The sequence below is a fragment of the Linepithema humile genome, chromosome 6, assembly GCF_040581485.1.
Source record: "Linepithema humile isolate Giens D197 chromosome 6, Lhum_UNIL_v1.0, whole genome shotgun sequence".
Lineage (NCBI taxonomy): Eukaryota > Metazoa > Arthropoda > Insecta > Hymenoptera > Formicidae > Linepithema > Linepithema humile.
Window position 1 is genome coordinate 13,056,298 of NC_090133.1, and position 20,685 is coordinate 13,076,982.

At 29.9% G+C, this 20,685-nt stretch overlaps 1 protein-coding gene across 1 annotated transcript in view; it reads left to right on the forward strand.

Moving 5' to 3' along the window:
- LOC105677859 (homeobox protein Nkx-2.4-like) overlaps nt 1-20,685 on the forward strand; it is an 85,334-nt gene that overhangs the window by 41,875 nt on the left and 22,774 nt on the right. The window contains exon 3 of the mRNA XM_012376738.2: nt 13,337-13,423. Coding sequence (XP_012232161.2) covers nt 13,337-13,423 — 87 coding nt within the window. The remainder of the gene's footprint in view (nt 1-13,336; nt 13,424-20,685) is intronic.

Genomic DNA, 20,685 nt, shown 5'->3' on the forward strand with positions numbered 1-20,685 from the left:
GAATATGTTTATTAGTTTTGTTAATATACAATATAAAAAATTTGACTCGACTGACAGCGTCTTTTCATTGCCAAATTTGTTAATAAGTGCTGTAGCACGTGTATACGATTTTCCATTAAAACCAACATAAAATCACTTTTAAACTAACTCAGAAAATTGTTCCTCCTAGTTTTTGCGTACGTATTCAAAATAAATAATAAAACAATTTGCAAAATTTTAATGGTCTTGCTACTGTTTCAACGTATGATGTTGAATGTGCATTCAATAATTCTTTAAGAAAAGGCGGTACCACGAGAGTGCACTTGTTTGAGTTACGCTATGACAAACCCCAACCGAGAGAGTGAACCACCCACTGGCTCGGTACTGTATAGGCCACCAACCCGGATAATCGGGGTGAAGGTTGGTGTTGAGTGAAATTGCCCGAAGGAGGTTGTTGTTACACCTAGCGAGGGGGCAGGCGATGGTCGTCGTTTTGCTTCAATCCCCGCTGTAGTCGCGACGTAATAACATTACGCTAACTTGATCAATCGTCCACTCTAATCGTCCCCGCCCTTTCCCCCATCCACGTCGTCTACCTACGTAGTTCTACTCTGTCGAGCGAAGGCTAACAGATACTCGATGCTTCTCGAACGCGTGTCGACGCGCGTCTATACGTTCGTAACACACGCGAGATATAATCGCGCGGCCCCCTTGACTTCGTGCGCCACCCACCAGATTTATCGACGTTTAATAGGCCAACTAATGTCAAACGGCGACACGCGTTACCTGGATAGGAGAGATCGTTACAATGAACGAGGGAGATTGGTGTTGAATAACCGTCGAGTAGCACCAGTGAGAGAAAACTTGAATTACGTTTGACCCTTTTTATACGTTTGTTCTCTCTGTGTAAGAAGATACTACGATCCACTTTATGTAACGAAAGTCGAAATAACATTTTTCTTAATTCGAAACACATACACGGTGTTGAATTCTGAGGACGCATATTTATAACAATTTTTTTGTCTCTTTAAGAAAAACATTTGGTAAAAATTAAAGCTCAAACATTTTGTATAAGACAATTAGCTACGAGTAATGTTATTGGAATCAAACATAACTTGTTAAAATAAAAGTTCTCTTCATTATTTCTCTCTATCATTTACATGTGTGATTTTAGTAATAATAAGTAAAAGGATCCGTGACAACTGCAAATATAAAATTCATACTTGGAGTGTTATATTCTTTGAAAAATTCCGAAGCGCACTTTATATTCATTTATTGTTTTTTTTTATAGCAACAAAGATATTTTAAATAGTTAAATTAAGATAAAACACTTTATTTTTTACAAGACAATATGATAGAATAAAAATAAATTTGAATAACTTTTTTATCGTTTTACTCTAAGTTTCTTATAAAAAAATTACAAATACGTAATTTTGTTGATGGAAGTATCTACCAATTGACAAATGACAGAAATACAACAGTGAGAATGTTCATTTGTGACATTTCGAGTCAAAATTATAGCTCTATATTTAATTTTGCAATAGATAGGAGCTAAGATAGCAAAGCTAATTTAGCTTTAGTAGTAAAGATTACACGTCTTTTTTTCTAACTAATCTAAATTCTAACAATGATTTAAATTCCCGTTTTCGTTCATTTAGTGTCGATATTGATTGTTTTATAAAACTTATATTAGAGCATTACTTTCTACATAGAGTGCATTTTGTCCATAAAATTATTAACTAAAATATCATAAAGAAAGAAGACAAATTATATAGCATATAAATTTACCTTGCAAATTAATTGATATATATCCTAAATATTATTTTTTTTAAATTTAATTTAAAATTTTGTAAAGAGCTGAACGTGCTATAGATACATTTATTATTATGTAACTGTTGCCCCATAAAACAATCATATAATTAAAATAGAATATGATAAAACTGATTGATAGAAAATATCTTAATCTTGAAATGCTTTATGTTTCGCTGATCATGAAATGAGTGAGCACTTTTCGGTTGCGTTTCTCTTAATATAGGATTCTAGCAGGGAGTATTTATATATATAAAAGTCGCGTGCGCACGCGTAGTATATGTATGTATAGCTCTTTAAAGAAGCTCTTTATCTAACAATAAGTAGCACTAAATTTTTACTCAAATCAAAATCTATCTTAAACTTTTACCATTCAATGATATAAATTACAGATGTGCGTAGTACTTTTCAAATTGATTCGAATCGAATTATAACCTATAAATTCTTATTTATCAATTAGCAAGACCTTAATGCAATTAACAAGAGCTTTTCTGTGAAACGGTTGGACTTTGTTTATTAAAGATCACAATTTTGTGGATAATCTTATACAAGATGTACTTTTTTTATTATTTAATAAAATGTACCCCTCTTTATTTCTTACAGGAATGCAAAACTTTATCATGTAGCAGAATATAAAAATAAAACTTGTATAGTAATTTTGAAAAAGTACATTTCAAAATTGTTAACGGAGATATTATTTCGTGGCATTGTGAAATATTCTTTAAAACTCACTTTAAAGTGAAATTGATTTGACCGTGCGACTCTTTCGAATGCAACAAGAGACGTTAGAACTCAATGGGCAAAATTCACACATCAAAGCGCTTGTCGTTCGAGGTCGACATTGTTAGCCTTGAATTTCATGCCTGCGCACCGTGTTCTTACGTACACACCAGTTATATATCCCTATCTTGTTTAACTTTCCCTGTTTACACACGGCATCATCGCGGGAGCGATGGACAAACGGACTGACGGACGGCAGTTCCCTTGAAATAACAATTCGCTGTGCGTCGTCTCGCTCTGCGCGTCCCGTTTTCACCGTCGAATCTTTCACAAGCACAGCCTCCGGATTTACTCTCGCGTAAGTTCAGGCAGCTATCAAAAAAAAATTATTGTGCACAAGTGTTATTTTATAGTGTATATTTTATTATGTAACTACAAAAATAACAGAATAGAAATTGTTAAAATTTGTTTTCCTTGCAAAAAAATAGGTGATACCAAAACTCGGCATCAGTTAAGAGTAAGAAATTAAGCATTACAAAGTTTAATTGTTTTATTTATTACATTTTAATACTAAAACTTTTATTATTATAATATTAAAAATATTGTTCAAGTTTGTAATTTATCTGTGTGTATGTGTATTTCAGAAGAGTGAAAAGAAATAAAAGATATTACGAGAAACAAGAAAGTAATTTGTTCATATTTGATAAAGTGGACTGAGGCTGTTACCTTCATTGTTGGTAAAATTATATAAAATTGTGAATATTAAAGAATGGTCAGGAATATAGAAAGTTAAAAATAAAAATCAAAAGTTAAAATTTAAAAGTCCTTTAAACATAACACAACCACATAAGTATAATAAAAATAGTACAATCATTAATAATCGTTGGAATAACTTAACACTTCAGAATACTTCGACTAAAGTTGCTCTTAACAATTAGAGAATCTTAAAAATCTTCAACTAATGGTGGTTCAACTCGTTTAAAATATAAATGTCAACCAAAATTATTAATTGATGACTGTACTATTTTATTGAAGTACGTGGTTGTGTTATTGTTTAAAGGTCTTTTGATCAATTTTAACTTTTGACTTTTATTTTCAACTTCTCATATTGCTGACCATTCCTTGATATTTACAGTTTTATGTAATTTGACCAACAATAAAGATAACAGCCTCAGTCCACTTCGTTAGATATGAACAAATTTCTGTATAATTGCATTTGCGTTTGAGATTAGACAATTTAATTTCTATTATTTAACTTTCTCCTATAGACTGAGGATGGCCAAATTCGATGGCCGAAACGTTTGTATGTGTATGTAAATGTAAACAACAAGTTGGAACGCTATGTCCTCTGCAGTGCGCTCTGGCTCTGTTTAGCTTTCAAAGATTGTCGAATCATTATATTAATTAAAGAGTCCATTTTTAAGAAATTATATTTTATTACATATTTCTCTATTTTAATCAAATTTTTTGTTTTTTAACTTTCTGTTTCTTAATTTTTTTAAATATACAATAATTATAATATATGTATAGAAATAAAATATAAAATTATATTGGACGTTAATAGATACAGTATTTTTTATTAAAACATAATGAGAATAAAAGAACTAAGTATATGTATTTTATAATTTTTACTCTCATTTAAACATAAATTTCTGATATTGTTTTTGTTGGTGCGTTTTGAATGAAAGATATGGATGAATGTTAGTTGGTTGTGTGAATGAATTGTCTTGATTAATGATCTTAACTTTATTTATTGTATAATACAATATTCTCATGTTCGATGATTTCGTCTCGTCTTAATTATCTATTCTATGCTAAATATGCTAAAATTTTACTGCTGTGACGATCAAATTGCACTAATTGCCGAATTGTTTTATTGTTAAATTGTACTGCTTGACCGCCCTCAATCCACAATTTTTGTGTCGATCGCTATCTTTCGGATTCCCACTCAAGAGAATCCCCTACTTGTTAGCGCTTGCGCGAATACATAGACAATCGTTTCTGCTTATCGACATACATAGATCGTCATATATTTCGCTTGTCATATATATCAGTCTATACAGTTTTTCTACCTTTTTTGTAGGAAGAACAGATTTAAACTATTTCCAATTTATCATGTTTACAATAATATAATAAAATATGTTTAAAAGTAAAAGTTTTATGTGTAACAATTTTTTTCTTTGAAGGGTGTGTGCTTTTGGTGCCTTTTCTTAATGTTTTTTAAAATTTCTCTTTATTAATTTTTTAGCGATATATTACATTTTTTAGTAATTTATATTTATTTAAATGTCTCTATATTTGAATCATCACTCTATAATTCATTTTTTAATCGTGGCAAGTTTGGAAAGTAGATCACGTAAACGAAGAATGATCGTGAAGGGATGAATTTTGACGGATAAAGGATTAAGAACCCACGTAAGCTGTAGATCTCAAAGATCTACAGATCACACGTTACGTCGCGCATTCTACGTAAGCTCGCGTAAAAGTGAACGGCTGTTTGTAGATCTCTCGAAGTTAGTGCTCAGCGTACGTAGCCGAAAACTCGACGAGCTTCGAGTGGATTATCGGTGGAAAAGGAATTAACGAATGGGAGCAGTGAAAGAGTACTTCCCTCGTTTAGTACCTCTTCGTGGTTTTTAGATAAGGTCTCGCACCCCTACACAAAACCGACTTTGTGCCACAAAGCGTACGTAAAAACTCGCGCAACGAATAATAGGAAGGGCTACGAATGGCATATTGATTCTTTTTCGCGACAATGTTTCTTAAGAATGACACACGTCTACATGTTCTAACGTTGATCAAAATTTCATAAATTTTGTCATTATTTATTTTCAATATCTACGCAAAATCTAAACACAATATTCTGATTAGTTGTTGAAGAGTTATTGAATTCTTATTTTTACATTAGTTCTTGTAGAGAACAATGTATTGCAGAGCGCTTACTGATAAATTTGATAAAGAAGGAATCAAGTAAAATATTTCGCACACACTAATAAAACTCTAATAATCTTTGTATAAAATTTTATTTGGATTCACTAACTGGTATGAAAGTTATTCATCTAAAACTATAGCAAAACATTATCATTGCTATACAATTTATTCTGACATCCGCAATTTGACAATGTTCGTCATTGTACATCTTGCAGTTAATTTCAGGGAGTATTTATATCCAGATGTGTCCCTTTCTCCACTTTTCCCTCCCACTTCTCCCTCCCCCCCCCCCACACACACACACACTTATTACAAAAAAAAAAAAACAATTGTGTTAATTTGTAATATCATAATTCTTTGCACAAAACTAACTTATTAATTTGATATTTGAGTGTGTTTTAAGAAATACACATTGTTTTTAAATTATTAGCAACAGTGCATGCTTTGAATTTATACGTGTATAAATTAAAAATGAAAAATAAACCGTTTATTTTTAATTATACATTATTTTTTATTATAAATTAAAAATAAACCGCGGTTTATTTTTTATGACACAGTTTCGATTGTTTTCAAAAATTATTTAGAGAAAACTCAATGTATCACGCGTAATGTGATTTGCACATTACAAGTGAAAAAATCACGTTTTATAAAGAGGGATAAGTTATCTTCAATGATTGACTTTGTTTATTGATCAAAATAATTCAACTTAACAATTTGAATGCTTGGCTTTAATTATATTTCTTGACGCTTTTAAATCTATATTTCGTGACGATATCTATATTCTGTGACATTTTAATCACATTGTATCCTTAATAATGTTTCTTGTCTAAACTTGACATATAATTGTCTTCAGACGGCTTTTGATCTTCTTCTTAATGTAAACTTTAATTACAACTTTGAACGATAAAAAAACAATTAAAATTATTTAATAATTAGAGTTATTTAGAAAATATCAAAATTATTTTTATTTTTTCAATGGCATATATGTTTATTTACTTAGTTATTGTTGGATCAATTATCCATCTATGGCTTAGTATTTTTGAAAGTTATACAGTTTAAAATAGTTATAAAGAATGTTATTTATATATATTTTCCAAACTATATTATTATATTAGGTAGCTAATAAAGTTCTTGTCGTTTTTCAATCGTTATATTTTTCGGAATCGTTTAAGAACTGATGTAAATGTAATCTGATGGTTTACACTTACATTAAATGCAAGTTTTTGGCACGTTAGTTTCAATTTGCCTTTTAATTCGTCATTATTTACAGAAATGTCGGTCTCTGTGGACATTGATCATGTAATTTTTCTCTAGGAGTGGAAATGTGAAAAGTGAAAAGTTTCACGTGAATTCGACAATTCTAGCAATCGTGTAAGTTTCTAAACGGAAACGTGAAACTTTTCATGTAAACTTTTCAGTCATGAAGATTGATGGCGGAAAGACGGAAAAGGCTAGTGAAATAATAAATATATTTCGGAGTTGGAATACAGATACGTTATATTTTTGTTATAACTACACCAACAAGAGGCATAAGCTTTATAAGATTATATACATGCCTTATTTGCTTGTAATGCCTTGTAATGCCATGTAAAGCCATGTCTAGTAATTTCATTTTTATATATTTAGTTGGCTACATAATTGCTATGAAATTTGTGAAAAGTTTCACACAAAATTAGATGATACCCTGATCGAAAACATCTTTTAGGAATTTATTCTCTGATGCAAATTTGTGAAACTAATGCCAAGCGTGTGTGTATTCTTTCCTTTATGTTCATCCTTTTCCTGCATCCTCTTTAAATGCAGAGCAAATTTTTCGGCAAGTTTCTGAGATGCTTTGGATCTAAGTTTAAACTCGTACAATAAATCAGCGCGAATCACTCTTATTTAAATAGACATTTTAAGGGTTTAAAATATTTATTTAATTTGAACTTTACAATTTGAAATGCAGCGACTAAATGAAGTAAGATATGTATTTTACAGTGAAAAAAATTCTCTACACAATTCGTGAAAAACAACAGAAACTTCTCTTTGGTTACTTAATATAATTTATATATTTTTCAATAAATTTAGTTGTTTTGAAAATAAAACTTTGTGTGAAATAATTTTAGTTTACAATTTTACAATATTTTTGTAGGTGAAATCTTTGTTTTTCTTGTAACAATACCAAAAATAACGATAATATTTACGTCACATTAATTATAAATGTCACAAGTTCTGTATAATATCCAACAATATACTTAGAACAACCGAAATTTGAAGGCACAGATCAAATAATAGAAACACAGAGGATGATGATCGTTTTTCGTATTGTATTCCACCGGCGGGACGACCACTGGTATTCCGGCCACGCTTGAGGCGACATCCGAGAGGGGTAAAAGGAATTTTCGAGGGTGGCCGATCCCGCTAATATTCAAAGAATTAGACAGACGGTAGCGGGTTCTCGAGACGCGGTCGCTTGGTCGGCCCTTAAAGTGCTTTCGTTGCATTCCCGACACACGTAATTCCGATAATGGGGTCTGTACAGCCTTAGGAACGGAGCTATAGCGTACAAAAGCCACTCGACGAGGTTACACGAGGGTAACATATGCGCTCCGCGTAACGGAACAATAAAAATCAGTTACTGCGCAACGGCGCGGTTTATGCCACATTGATGAGTAATCCTGACAATTTGTGAAACATAAAAATCGAACAATTACGATCGACAAAATTGCAAGTACCAAAATTACATGTTCAATATAATTGATTATTTAAATTATTATTTTATAATTATTAATTATTACATAATTATTAAATCTTAATTTTTTGTTAAACTTTTGTTATTTAAGAGTTCGCTTTAGAAGATTTGAGGAATTTATACTGTTTTGTACTGTATTATATCTATACAATACGTTAACTAAATATTAACTCAATCCTTGAAATTTCAAAACAATATATTTTTTTTTGTTTATAGTGAAGCATTAAATAATATTATGAACATGACCTTTATTCGAGAAAATGTTTACGATTAATATTAATTTTTTTCTTACTCAATGATAAACAGAGAGAGAGAGAGATTTTTGATGTAAATATTTCTTATAACTAACAATAGCAAGAAATAAAATAAGGAATAATTACCGAATTGCGAATGCCAGAATAAATTGCGTACTGTGCTTAATATGCTCAAGTTTTATTGCAATTTTTTTTTGATAAATATCGTTCAAATTCTATGAAACTGAGCTTAATAAATCTGAATAAAATTTTACACGAATATTGCTAGTTTTGTTAATGTATATGAAACATTGATTTGCGTAAAAATGCTTTTTTTGCCAAACTTGTCAATAAACACTGTACACAATTTTTTTATAAGAATATAAACAAAAAGTTAAATAACTTTTGAATTAATCATTTATGCTTGAATTTTAAACAGACATTCAGAGTAAATGATACGATCTAAAAAATTGTTACCAGTTTTGCCAGCATTTTAATATGTGTGTTTAGTAAACATTGAAATTAGATTCTAATTTTGTATTTTTTTCCGTAAATTGCTAAATCGCGAGGTCGCTTTACTTAAAAAAAGTAGCTTGCATGTACAAAAAGGCTTACATGTTTACATGTGTGTTAACGATGTATAATACGAGATAGAAATTTATTTGCAATTTTAATAGAAAAGACGTTTAAAAAATGAGAATATATGTATTGTACATGTTTACAATCTCAAATTTATATTGTATATATATAACAACGCTGCCCAACCTTTTTGTACATGCAAACTTTTTTTTTTTTTTTTTTTTAGTAGAGCGACCTAGCCATGTATGGAAAAAAATACAAAATTAGATTCTGATTTCAATGTTTATTAAACGTATCAATAGACAAACTACAAGTGTCAATATATAAGCAAATTAATAGGAACAAAATAAATATTGAAATTACAAACATAAATTTTATAATGGAATTTAAACAAAGGAAAAGTCGAAATATGATGATTTGTCAAAAAACACATCGTGATTGATCGCAATCGGCTAGTTGGTTACTTTCTTGATATATAATATAGAAAAAAGAATGATTTTAATCGTGTTATTTTATATACAAGAATACATTTAGTTACTGCATAATAATATCATGTTCCTAACATTCTATTTTTAAATTATACTTAAAATAACAAACTATCTTACTCTTTTTCAATGCAATTATACACACATATGCGTGCGCGTGTATTTGTATTTCAAAACATTTTTTTGTCATAAAGTTTATTAGCATTTAATAAATAAATAAACAATTTTTTTCATTATATTATTGATTACAGCAGTCATTTTTTATATTATGGCATTTATAATTTATTTTATAGTACTTGTTAGGAGTTTAAAAAAATTGAATTTTAATAAGGAATTAAATTAAAGAAATAACTAACATCCCGAGAAAAAAATGGTATAATTGGTCAGATATAAATATATATAATTAGTTACGAAAAGATCTAATAACATATGTAATTTTATATGATTATATAAAATATTACATCTTATCACATCTTTTCATAACTAATTATATATATTTACATCTGATTATATTATACTATTTTTTCTCGGGATGTTACGGTTGGCGAGAAAAATTTGGTATAGTTTAGCTGCTATGACCGCGGAAATCGGTCGCGCTGAACTTCTTTTTTAATCTAGTCAATCTAGAAAAGGAAAAAGGAAAAGGAAAGGTGCCGCGGTAGTTTTTGAGTTTTCAGTAGGTAGCGATGCAATCGCGTGCGATTAGGGTCGCTTAAGACGGCTTTCACGGCAATTGAGCTGAGTGATCGAGAAAGCGTGCAGCCACTTGGATAGAATCGAGATCGACATCTGCTTATGACAGAAGCGTGTTATAATCCGCGATATATGTATTATGTACATTTTGCAAAGGCAGCTATATCTGCATTGTTGTTCATTGCCGAGATAACAGTACACTGCGTTTTACTGATCGATTTGATGCTTTTTCAATCTTTGTTTAATCGAATAAAAATCGGATAATATATTTCTTATATTTTATAACTAAAAGTTAAAGTTACGAGATCATTCTAATTGAAATAAAAGACAGAACATGAGTAAAAACTAGTTTATTATTATTATAGCTGAATATGCTTTATTGTCGATTTTATTGTTCTAAAAACATGTTAAACAAAGAAGTACTTTTATTAGCTTATTTACTTTGCTACTTATTTTAAATTTAAAAAAGAAATAAATTTTTAATTAATTAATATAAAGATTTGTAATCTAAAATTAAAAATGTGTAGTTTAAAAAAAAGATATACGATCCGTCTCTGATCTGTGATCAAAATGGCCTCGCAATCAGTTTACTCCATAGATTTAAAAATATATAGTAGCAATTTTATTTTATTATTACTATCTACATTTGTGTTTTAATGAAATGAGGAAGCGTAAACATTGATAAATGAAATATCGTTCTAAAGAATATTATACCTCTTTCAACATCTGCGCTAAAAAAGGGTTAGTTTAAAAAAATATTATCTTAAAAAAAAGTTGCAAAATATACAATTATTGTGAAATAAAAGTTGAAACTATCTGTTCAATTGATTACTGTCGTTTTTCGTACAAGTAATGAAACAATATTCGCATAAAATGCATAATAAAGCGAGATTCTCAGCAATTTTGTCAGAAATGTGAAATTCATATTGTCTTCTTTAGCATTGAACGTTCGAGTGAAATGAACAAGGCGTTAAATTTCCCTCGTAGAAATAACACGAACTTTTAACCGTGGATTATGGACTTAGAGAATCGAATAGGGAATAACCGGAGGTTTAAAATGCATCTGACAAAGACCCGTGCCCATGTCTCTCTGAAAAAACATTCGAGGGCTTACCTGGCGATAGGTAGCACATGGAACATATCATCCGTTTTATTTCGACGCAAGAGCGAATCAATGCTGCCACTTTTACGCTTTGCTCCACAAAACTATTTGTGGAATGTCTTCAGGCACATCGTGCATTTTATTTCCGCTGTACACCGCACCTGCAATTTGCACTCTACAAGATTTTCTTACTTTTGGATATTTAATATCAAAACATCAAATAAACAGATTTGCCAAAATTATATAGAGAACTATGCAGAGTTATTTACACTAGTGTATATATATAAACATGTGTTTTAATGTTTTTAACGAGTTTTAACTAAAGAAAATGTTTATATGATTTCTATTTTCTTTTTAGTCGATGTTTAAAGAGGAAAGAAGGGGGACTTTTGGATAATAAAATTAACTGCAAGAAACAACAAAATAGCGAGCTATTATCAAATCGTGAACGTTTTATGTAGTGCAAATAATCATATTTTACAGTAGTTTTAAACGAATAACTTTCAAGCTGATCACTAAATCCGAATGAAATTAGAATTTTATACGTATATATACTGTATGTGAAAAATCTGGCTAACAATGTTTCTTTTTTGTCAAATTTGTCAGTAAATACTGCAATATTTTTTTGCATAACCAAGGTAAACTTATCGTGCCTAGATTTCGGGCAGATATTCGAAATAAATACACGGAAAAAATTTTATATAAAAAATTACTATAATGTGGCAGTAGCTGCGGATATCAAGGGATTATAAGTTTAAATGCTATAGCTATATTATTTTAAAAACAACAAAATAACGCAATTTTACACTTTCTCGTAGTAAAAATTTTGATATTACAAAGCAGAAGCTTGCTGGATAAAAGTTAGTATTGCAAAGAAAAGTAAAAAATATATATTGAGTAAATTTTTACTACAAGAAAGTGTAAAATTGCGTTATTTTATTGTTTGCATACCATAGTAAAAATTAATTCTTCCCGCTTTAGAATATAGCTTGAGCGCCAATTTCACAAAAATTATCTTTATCTACGAGATAAAAAGCAATGTTGCCATAGTTACGTCGAAATCACGGAAACATTTCATGCAAGAATCAACCGAAACGCGCAGATCTTGTCAAGCATGTAACAATTGAACGCTGCAGCCAAAGCCAGAAGTGTACAGCGGCCCCACGAGCTCAGTCATGGAGGAAATGTGCATACAATCGAAAACTGCGTATATGTATATGACACATGTACGTAGTTCTCGGTTGTGTGCGCATTTCCTTTATGACCAGTGATGGTAGAAATAAGACTAGTCCTTATTTTATTTCTACCGTGCTGTTTATGAGTGAGCCTGCGTGTGGCTTCGGCTGCCACGTTCAATTGTTAAAGATCTGCGCGTTTCTGCAACTCTTCGGCCCAAAGCTTCCTTCATCGTTTCGCTGTAGTTTCGTTATAGCAGTGCTGTGAATAAAAGAAAATGCTGAAATTAAATCTCCTACTGGTCACAAATATATACCAACTCTGGATATAAGATATGTGAGTGTATATGAATTTTACTTCTTTCAACCTTGATTATCATTTGATTTAGATTATTATTTTACATTGTATAATATTTTTATTATACAATTTTATTTTTGTTTACATTTTTATTTTTTGAATATGCTTATTGTACTTATTAAAATGCAAATGATATACAATAATATATTTTTACTAATTTTTGTGGAAAATAAACTTGTATTTTGCTGAATAAAATTCCAGACAACATGCATGTCTCAAAGACTTTTAAAAGATGTCTAAAAGACATCTAAAAGAAAAATGACATTTTTTGGACGTCTTTCAGATGTATTTCTGATAAAAATTTAAGAGATAGAGACAGTAGCAATTGTAAGAAAAGACAGTTATACTTATATATTTTGTCTTGCACAATATTAATTTATTGTCCTATTTAAAGTTGCGCGAGGTAATTTAAGAGAAGTTGAAATATTGTGCTTACCTTTGGATCTCATAGAATAATAATATTTAACATAAAAATACAGATTGCGATATTAATAGGCACCCAATAAAATTTTAATTGTGCGTTTGTATATATGTGCAGGTGAAGATATGGTTCCAAAATCACCGGTACAAATGCAAGAGGCAAGCTAAGGAGAAAGCTATGGCCGAGCAAAACGCTCAAAATCAGGTAATTGTACAAATACAGTATTTAAACTGTAATAATATATAAAAATAATTAAATTTATACAATATTTTTACAAGAATTTTGATATACATATTTGAACTTAAAATTAATAATTTTGGAATATTTTCTACTAAAAAAATTATGTCCTAAACTATTCGTGTTCGGTAATAATGCAATAGAATTGGATGCCAAATTTATATGCAGTATGTCTAAAAAATAATGGGATTTATTTTTTAATTTTTAACTTTTTGTATAAGCATCGTCTACTGACGTTATGTTTAGATAAGTAAACATGAAGCTTCAAAACACCACTAGTTGTCAGTAGATGGCGCTTACATGAAAAATAAAAACAAAATTAATCCCGTTATTTTTCAGACATACTGTATATGTAAATCTTATGCATTTGTCATCGAGCTGCCGTCGCTTCTTCAGATTCTTCCGGCAGTTTAAAAACAATGTTAGTACGTACTTGACGAAAATGTCATGTCAACTAATCCGAAATAAAATGACTTTAAATGAGAAATATCACGGAAGCCGCATAAATCCTCGTATCCGCATCATATTTCGCTTCGAGAGTCCACTCAATCGCTCGAAGCGATTTTGCATTTATTTTGTTATGTCATTTGGTATTTCCGAGGGATCGCTCCGAGTGTCGCTCCGATAGAACGATAAAATTGCTCGCGTTGAGCACATAATCACGTGCTCGTCGCGTTTCACGTGGCTCAAAAAAAATTTAACGCCAGATTACCAGGTCGAGTGAAATAACGAATTTGTACGTCGGTGAAATCTAGCATTTACTATAATCCGAGCGAAAAATGCAGGAGATATCAAAGTGTTCTGTATGTATATATATACAGTTGTCAAACTAATGCCTACTATATTAACTGATTATGTTTTTAATTTAATTAATTCTTTAATTTTTATCAAGTATCATTTTTATCGTTGCCTTACGATCTTATTTTTTCACATGAATACCATAATGAATAAAATTTTAACTGAAATTTTACTAATTGCAAGGTTAAATTTATAAAGATCAGACATGAGAAAGTTTATTATTTATTTTTCATCTTCTAAAATTTAATTTACTGGCAAGCCTGTTATTTTCAACTGCGCTTATGACACAAAAGCTATTGAAATTTGATCACAATTTTTGTTTTTTGATTAGTATCGAAATATTGATGCTATATAAATATTGATGGTTTAATAGTCTACATGTATCTTTTATGTGACAGAAATTTAGAAATATTCTAACTAATTTACATAATATTACACAGTATTGCAAAGTTAATTTGCAATATTATGGTTTACAGTAATTTACATCTTCGTCTATCATTCAAATATAAGTACTGATTTAACAATATGTCTTCAAATTTTTTAAAATATTTATTTCATAAATCGAACAACACGCATGACAGAAAAATGTGTATTTGATGTTATACATTAGAGCTCGGAATTAGTTGCACATTTCGGGCCGATTCCCGAGACGACGCCTCCTGTTCCCCCACTACTGCCCGGCCGCTGGCGACCGAGCTGCCGATAGCTCTGGCTCAGGAGCGTTTTATATTAGAAATAGGCTAGGTTGTATCTCTCAAAAAATCGTAACATTTTCTTTGCTACATAAATAATGTTTATTTTCATTAATACATAATATATATATTTAATTATTTTACACGTTTTATATGTATATGTATAAGATTTTCAGATTTGTCATTAGTTTACTAAAACTGTTTAGACTGTTTATAACATTAATTCTACTTAACGCTATATAAAGTGTATCACATGGAGGTAATTTACTTCCTTTTTATACTGCTTTTTTTAATTTTATTTATTTTAAGAGGAAAAATTAGTATATTTATGCTTTATTATATTAATTATATTAATGCTTTAAAATTCAGTGATAGTTACTGAAGAGAAAATTTATTTTTATTAGAATAGATTGTAAATATTTGGCGGAAATTGTCATTTAAAGCATATTTTTCTTTGATTTTCTCAAAATCATGATGCTAGGTTAAATTTAGTGTATAAAAGAACTACAAAAATCATTCTTTTTGCGCAGACAATAAAGCAAAATGTCAAATTTTATATGCCAGTATAACTGCGCAAATACAGTTAAAAAATATATCGCGAACAATTCTACTAGTGACAGATGCTATTCTCGAGATATCGCTCGTTGCTTGTGGAAACGTGCCATGTCTCTTGGATCTTTCAGCTAGGCACGCATATAATCGAACATGGACTGTTCCGCTTTTTTTGTCGCCCTATGTCTCTCAAAGAATACTATTCAAAAGAAACGTCAGATTTGTGATTATTATGATACACGCACGCGGGTTCCTGTGAATACATTACGATGTCACATGTATGCTACGTCACGAAAACCGCTAAGCGTACGCTAATATCGGGTTGCTCGAGATCCGGCGATGCGACGCAACGGTAAATACAATTACACGATTACATAATTCTGCAATATTCTCGTGAACATTTTCTTGAAATCAACGATTTGAGTTTATAATAAAACATCGGAGGCTTAAAGTACGTAACAACTAAACAATCAAAGAAAAAATTGTTTTAGTATAAATTTTTGTATTTCCGTATTTTTATCTTAAAAATGATAAAATCTATAAAATCTATTCTTTTACTGTGAAATTTGTAAAATCTATTTTATGATGCAAGTAATTTATTTATTTATTTATTTATTTTTATATAACTTTTGCTTCTCTTAAAAACTCTTTTAATGTAAGTTTATTGTGTTTTCCCTTTTTTATAGCTCTTCTTTAATTAAAAAAGGCATGTTATTTACTTTTGAGGTCTCTTTTCCGCGTTACTAATTGGTCGATTCATGTTGCACATTATTATGTGTCATCGTGACGATTACATTTGACAGCTTGTATTTTGACAGTTGTTTGACAGCTGTGTGACAGCTTGCATCTTTGTTATTATACAAAAAATAGATGTGTTTTAAAAAAAGTAAAAATGTTAATTATTATACTAAATCGGGGAAAAAATAACGCGCGCTTGTGTGGCCTAGTAATATAAAACTTATTAGAAATTTGACGAATATAATTTTTACATTAAAATACTTATTAAATTTGCCATAATTTTAACACTCTATTTTCAAAACATTATTATACAGACACTTAATAGTTAAATAGATATTTTAAATAGATGTTATCTTAAAAATTGATCTTAATAATACTGTAAATTGAGATTTTAATTATAATTGTTTTTAAAATAAAAAATAATTTCAAAAAAGCAAAAGTAATTTCCTAAATGAGAGCAAAAATAATTCAATTGGCATAAGAATTGGCATAAAAAATTCCGTGCCATATACATATTTCGTACCATGTTTGTTTTATGTGGTAAAATGAAATGTGCTACTTCGTTATCGCTTTAGGTAGATGATATTTTTGCGAAATACGCGAACAAGTGTCACTTAATACAGACACAGAGCAACGATATAAGCGGATTTTTCGTTGCACGCTTTTATGCGTCGAGGGATGCATGTATCGTGGCCCATTGAAATTCGATAAAAAATATAGTTTACGGAAATATGAGATTACGCGTGAGTCAGTACGCACTTCTAAACGATACGTGCACTTTTTCGCTCATGGTGTAACATTCAGAAGCGCAGTCTGTGAGCCTTATGCAAATTTTATTATCAATTATTCAAAGATATAATACATATATTGTACAATATTTCCATATGGAAGAAAAGAATCCTTCCGTTGAAATAAACCGTTACTGTGTTATACGCGAATCACATTTGATGTGAAAACACAATCAAATTTTTCTGTTATAATTAATTACTCTAACTTTGCAAAATTAGATACTTTTTGTCCGCTTAATTCTCGCTAAACAAAATACGAATTATCTGTTGAAGCAAAATATTCTACCTTGCTAATATATACAACATATTATATTATAAATATAATAAATTTTTTTTTTATTTAAAAATTTTTGACATCGAAACAAACGTACAAAAGTAGTCTCGAGTTTGCCACTATTCTTCAATTTAAAGCTTAAGTGATATCCATCGCAAAAATTTCGATGGATTCTGCCTGGACAATTTGCCGTCGAGATCGTAGTTATTCTAGAACACAATAGATTCAACGCTACGCTGCGATGCTTCGTAAAAAGCCGTATTGCATTAATCGTATTGAAAGTTATCTGACGAGCCGATCTGCACGGACGAGCGATTCTTTTGCTCGACAATCGCGCAACTAGCTCTATAATTTACTCGTTAGTTCATTGTGTTTCCGTAAACACGTTTTTGTTACCCTCTTTTCGATATGGTTCAATATTTCATTCAGTTATATCGTCACTTTGAAGGAAGACTGTGATGCAATTTGACAATTGACATATCTTAGTATCTAGCGTAAAATAATTACAAAAATTTTTAATTTTTATTTTAAAACTTGTGGTGCTCTTTCTTTAGATTAAAATACAAATAAAAGGTGTCCTATGTAGTAGCTGATCATTATCTAGTCATACATTAACAATTATTATTTAATATTTACAAATATCAAATCTAAAAATAATGTTTTAAAACATTTTAGTTAATTATATTTACCTACAAAAAGAATTAAAAATCAATGCGCGATATTTAATTAAAGAGTAGTAAGAGTTATAATTAGTACAATAAGCTGATGTACGAGACGATGAGATTATATCAGTAAAATAATTTAGATTGATTTAATTTTACTAAAAGCAAATGATATTTTATATTGTCAAAAAGAATCAATTTTTATCATTTAAAAAAAAACAAATTCCTCGGATATCGGATATCCATATGTGCTAATATTTGATATTTTATGTAAATATTTTATTATTATTAACATTGATTATTAATTAATAATCGAAATTTTTATTTTATTTCTGTTAAGTAAAGTTTCTTCTTTATTGTGAATACAGAAAAGTGAAGAAAAAAATTATTTTGATGAGAAAAATTATATCTTTAATAATAAATATTTCTTAAATGTCCAGCTGTACTGGAACATAATTTTGTTACATAATTTTCAAAATATCTTCTTTCAAAAATTAATTGTTACTATTTGTGAAATTATATAAAAAATATATTTAGGTTTTTTTTAACTCCAAAATAGATACTTGCTACTTTATAGATTGTATGATTTATTAATAACATGAACAACTAGATTTTTTCCCGCGGAATTTATACAGTGTTTACATTCTGTTTTTTTACTGATTTAACAGATAATATTAAATTGTGAATTCTGTTGTTAAATTAATTGTTACAAATGCAATTTTTTTATAAATGAAATAAAAATATTGATATGTATGTTAAAAGTTTAAATATCAAGTTAAAAAGTATACTGATATGTGCGAAAATGATTAGTGGATTTATTAAATGTTAAAGCGTACACTAATTTCAGCATAATGTTAACAAATTAAAGTTCAACCATTACATTCGAAATAAATCTGCCATAAGGTGATGTTAACAAAGATGATTACAACTCTAACGACAATATTAGTAGCCTACGTACAGATATTTTTTTATTTTTTATTTTACTTTATTTTTATGCTTCATGTAGGTAAAAATATTTGAACGTAATTCGAAAGAATTTCTGTGGATTATTCTAATCTGTTTATGTGCATTAGTAGAGTTTATTATAATAATGATAAAATAACTTTTACAGAACTGGCAAAATAATATTTTTTTAAATATTTCTGCCCAAATCTGATTTCAATGAAAATTGCTAAGGGGCCATAGAAAAATTGGAAAAAATCAATTGGGGTGAGTTTCGACTTGTGAAAGTAACACGCGCGTGCGCGAATAAAAACTGTTCTTATGGCCTTTAAAGGCTGAAATTTACAAAGGATTAATAAGAAAAATGATCTTATTGTTGACACATGATGGCTGTTGTTTGATACATGACGATTCGAAATGCACTCGGTACTTTGACCGTATTTTTATTGATCTTATCAGTTTCATCTTGGGTGGCGTCGCCAAGGTCAGAGCAAGGTCACTTTGAATTTTTAAAATAAAATCCCCTATTTTTTATTGCATATTTTTATAGCTCTTTTTGAGACCTTTTCGAAACATTATAATTTTATCTCCTTTAGATCAGCCATTTCGAAGTTAACGAGGTTTTTATGGTAAAATGTCGGTGACTGAAGCTTTACTCAAGATGAAATAAGTGAAGATGCCACTATCGTATTATACTCATGTATGGAGAAAGAGGTGGTAGGTGATATGTGGGCCCAGTTGGAGCCCAATCAGACCCAAATCGATTTTTTCAAATGGGCACTCCCATTTTTCATCGCAAATTCGTGTTCGAGACATTTTTCTTTCCGACAATGTGAATTAGATTTTGGGTCCAGTCAAGCCCAAGTCAATTTTTTTTAACAGAAACCCCTATTTTTTATTACAGATTTGCGTTTAAAACAGTTTTTGATTCCCGACAAGATACATTAGATTTCGGGTCCAGGACCCGATTTGGGCACAATCGGTCCTTGCTTAACTTTTCCAATAAGAGTCTTCATTTCTTTATCGGAGATTCAGACACGTTTTTCATTTCAACAATCCTTCTTTACAGAGATTGATTACATTACACAACTTATCTCAATGCATATTATCGTAGTCAAGCTATGCAATAAATATTGGTCCTAGCCATATTTTCAATTCAACTCGCATTATTTTGCACAATATTTTCACTCGAATTTCTTGGCTTTAAAAAATATAAATCAATTACTATTTTGTAAATTTGAATGCCTCAAATACTTTCATTTATTTTGAAACTCTTTTTATGGGTGTTTTTAACTCCAATTTAATTTTTTATTATTCGAAAATTAGGTTTTTTTAGATGCCTTCACACATTGTTCAAAACATACATATCTTTTTTTTCGTACTTACAGAGTATTTATCTCAATTATTTTCCACCGTGATTATGGCATATCTTTCAGAACAAGAAAGAGAATCCCTTTTAACCAGTTGAGTGGTAGACTTTTCCGAAAGATTTGTGCCAAAAGTGGTAAGAGCCAAAAGTTAAAATATCGAAAAATGGTGAAACATGGGTTCAAAGTTTTCGAAAAAGCAACTTTTCGAAATGGGTGTGGATTCCTCCCCCCCCCCCCTCCACCCTGGGGCAGAATAGGGGTGGAAAATGTTAAATGGCACTATGGGTCGAGTGGGGATCATTTGAAAGGGCGTTTCAAGACAAGAACAATGATTTTTTAAAATGTTTACTACGACTTTCCAGTCAAAAGTGGAGGTGAATCAAAAAAGGGGGGTAGACTTCCGAAAAGCTATC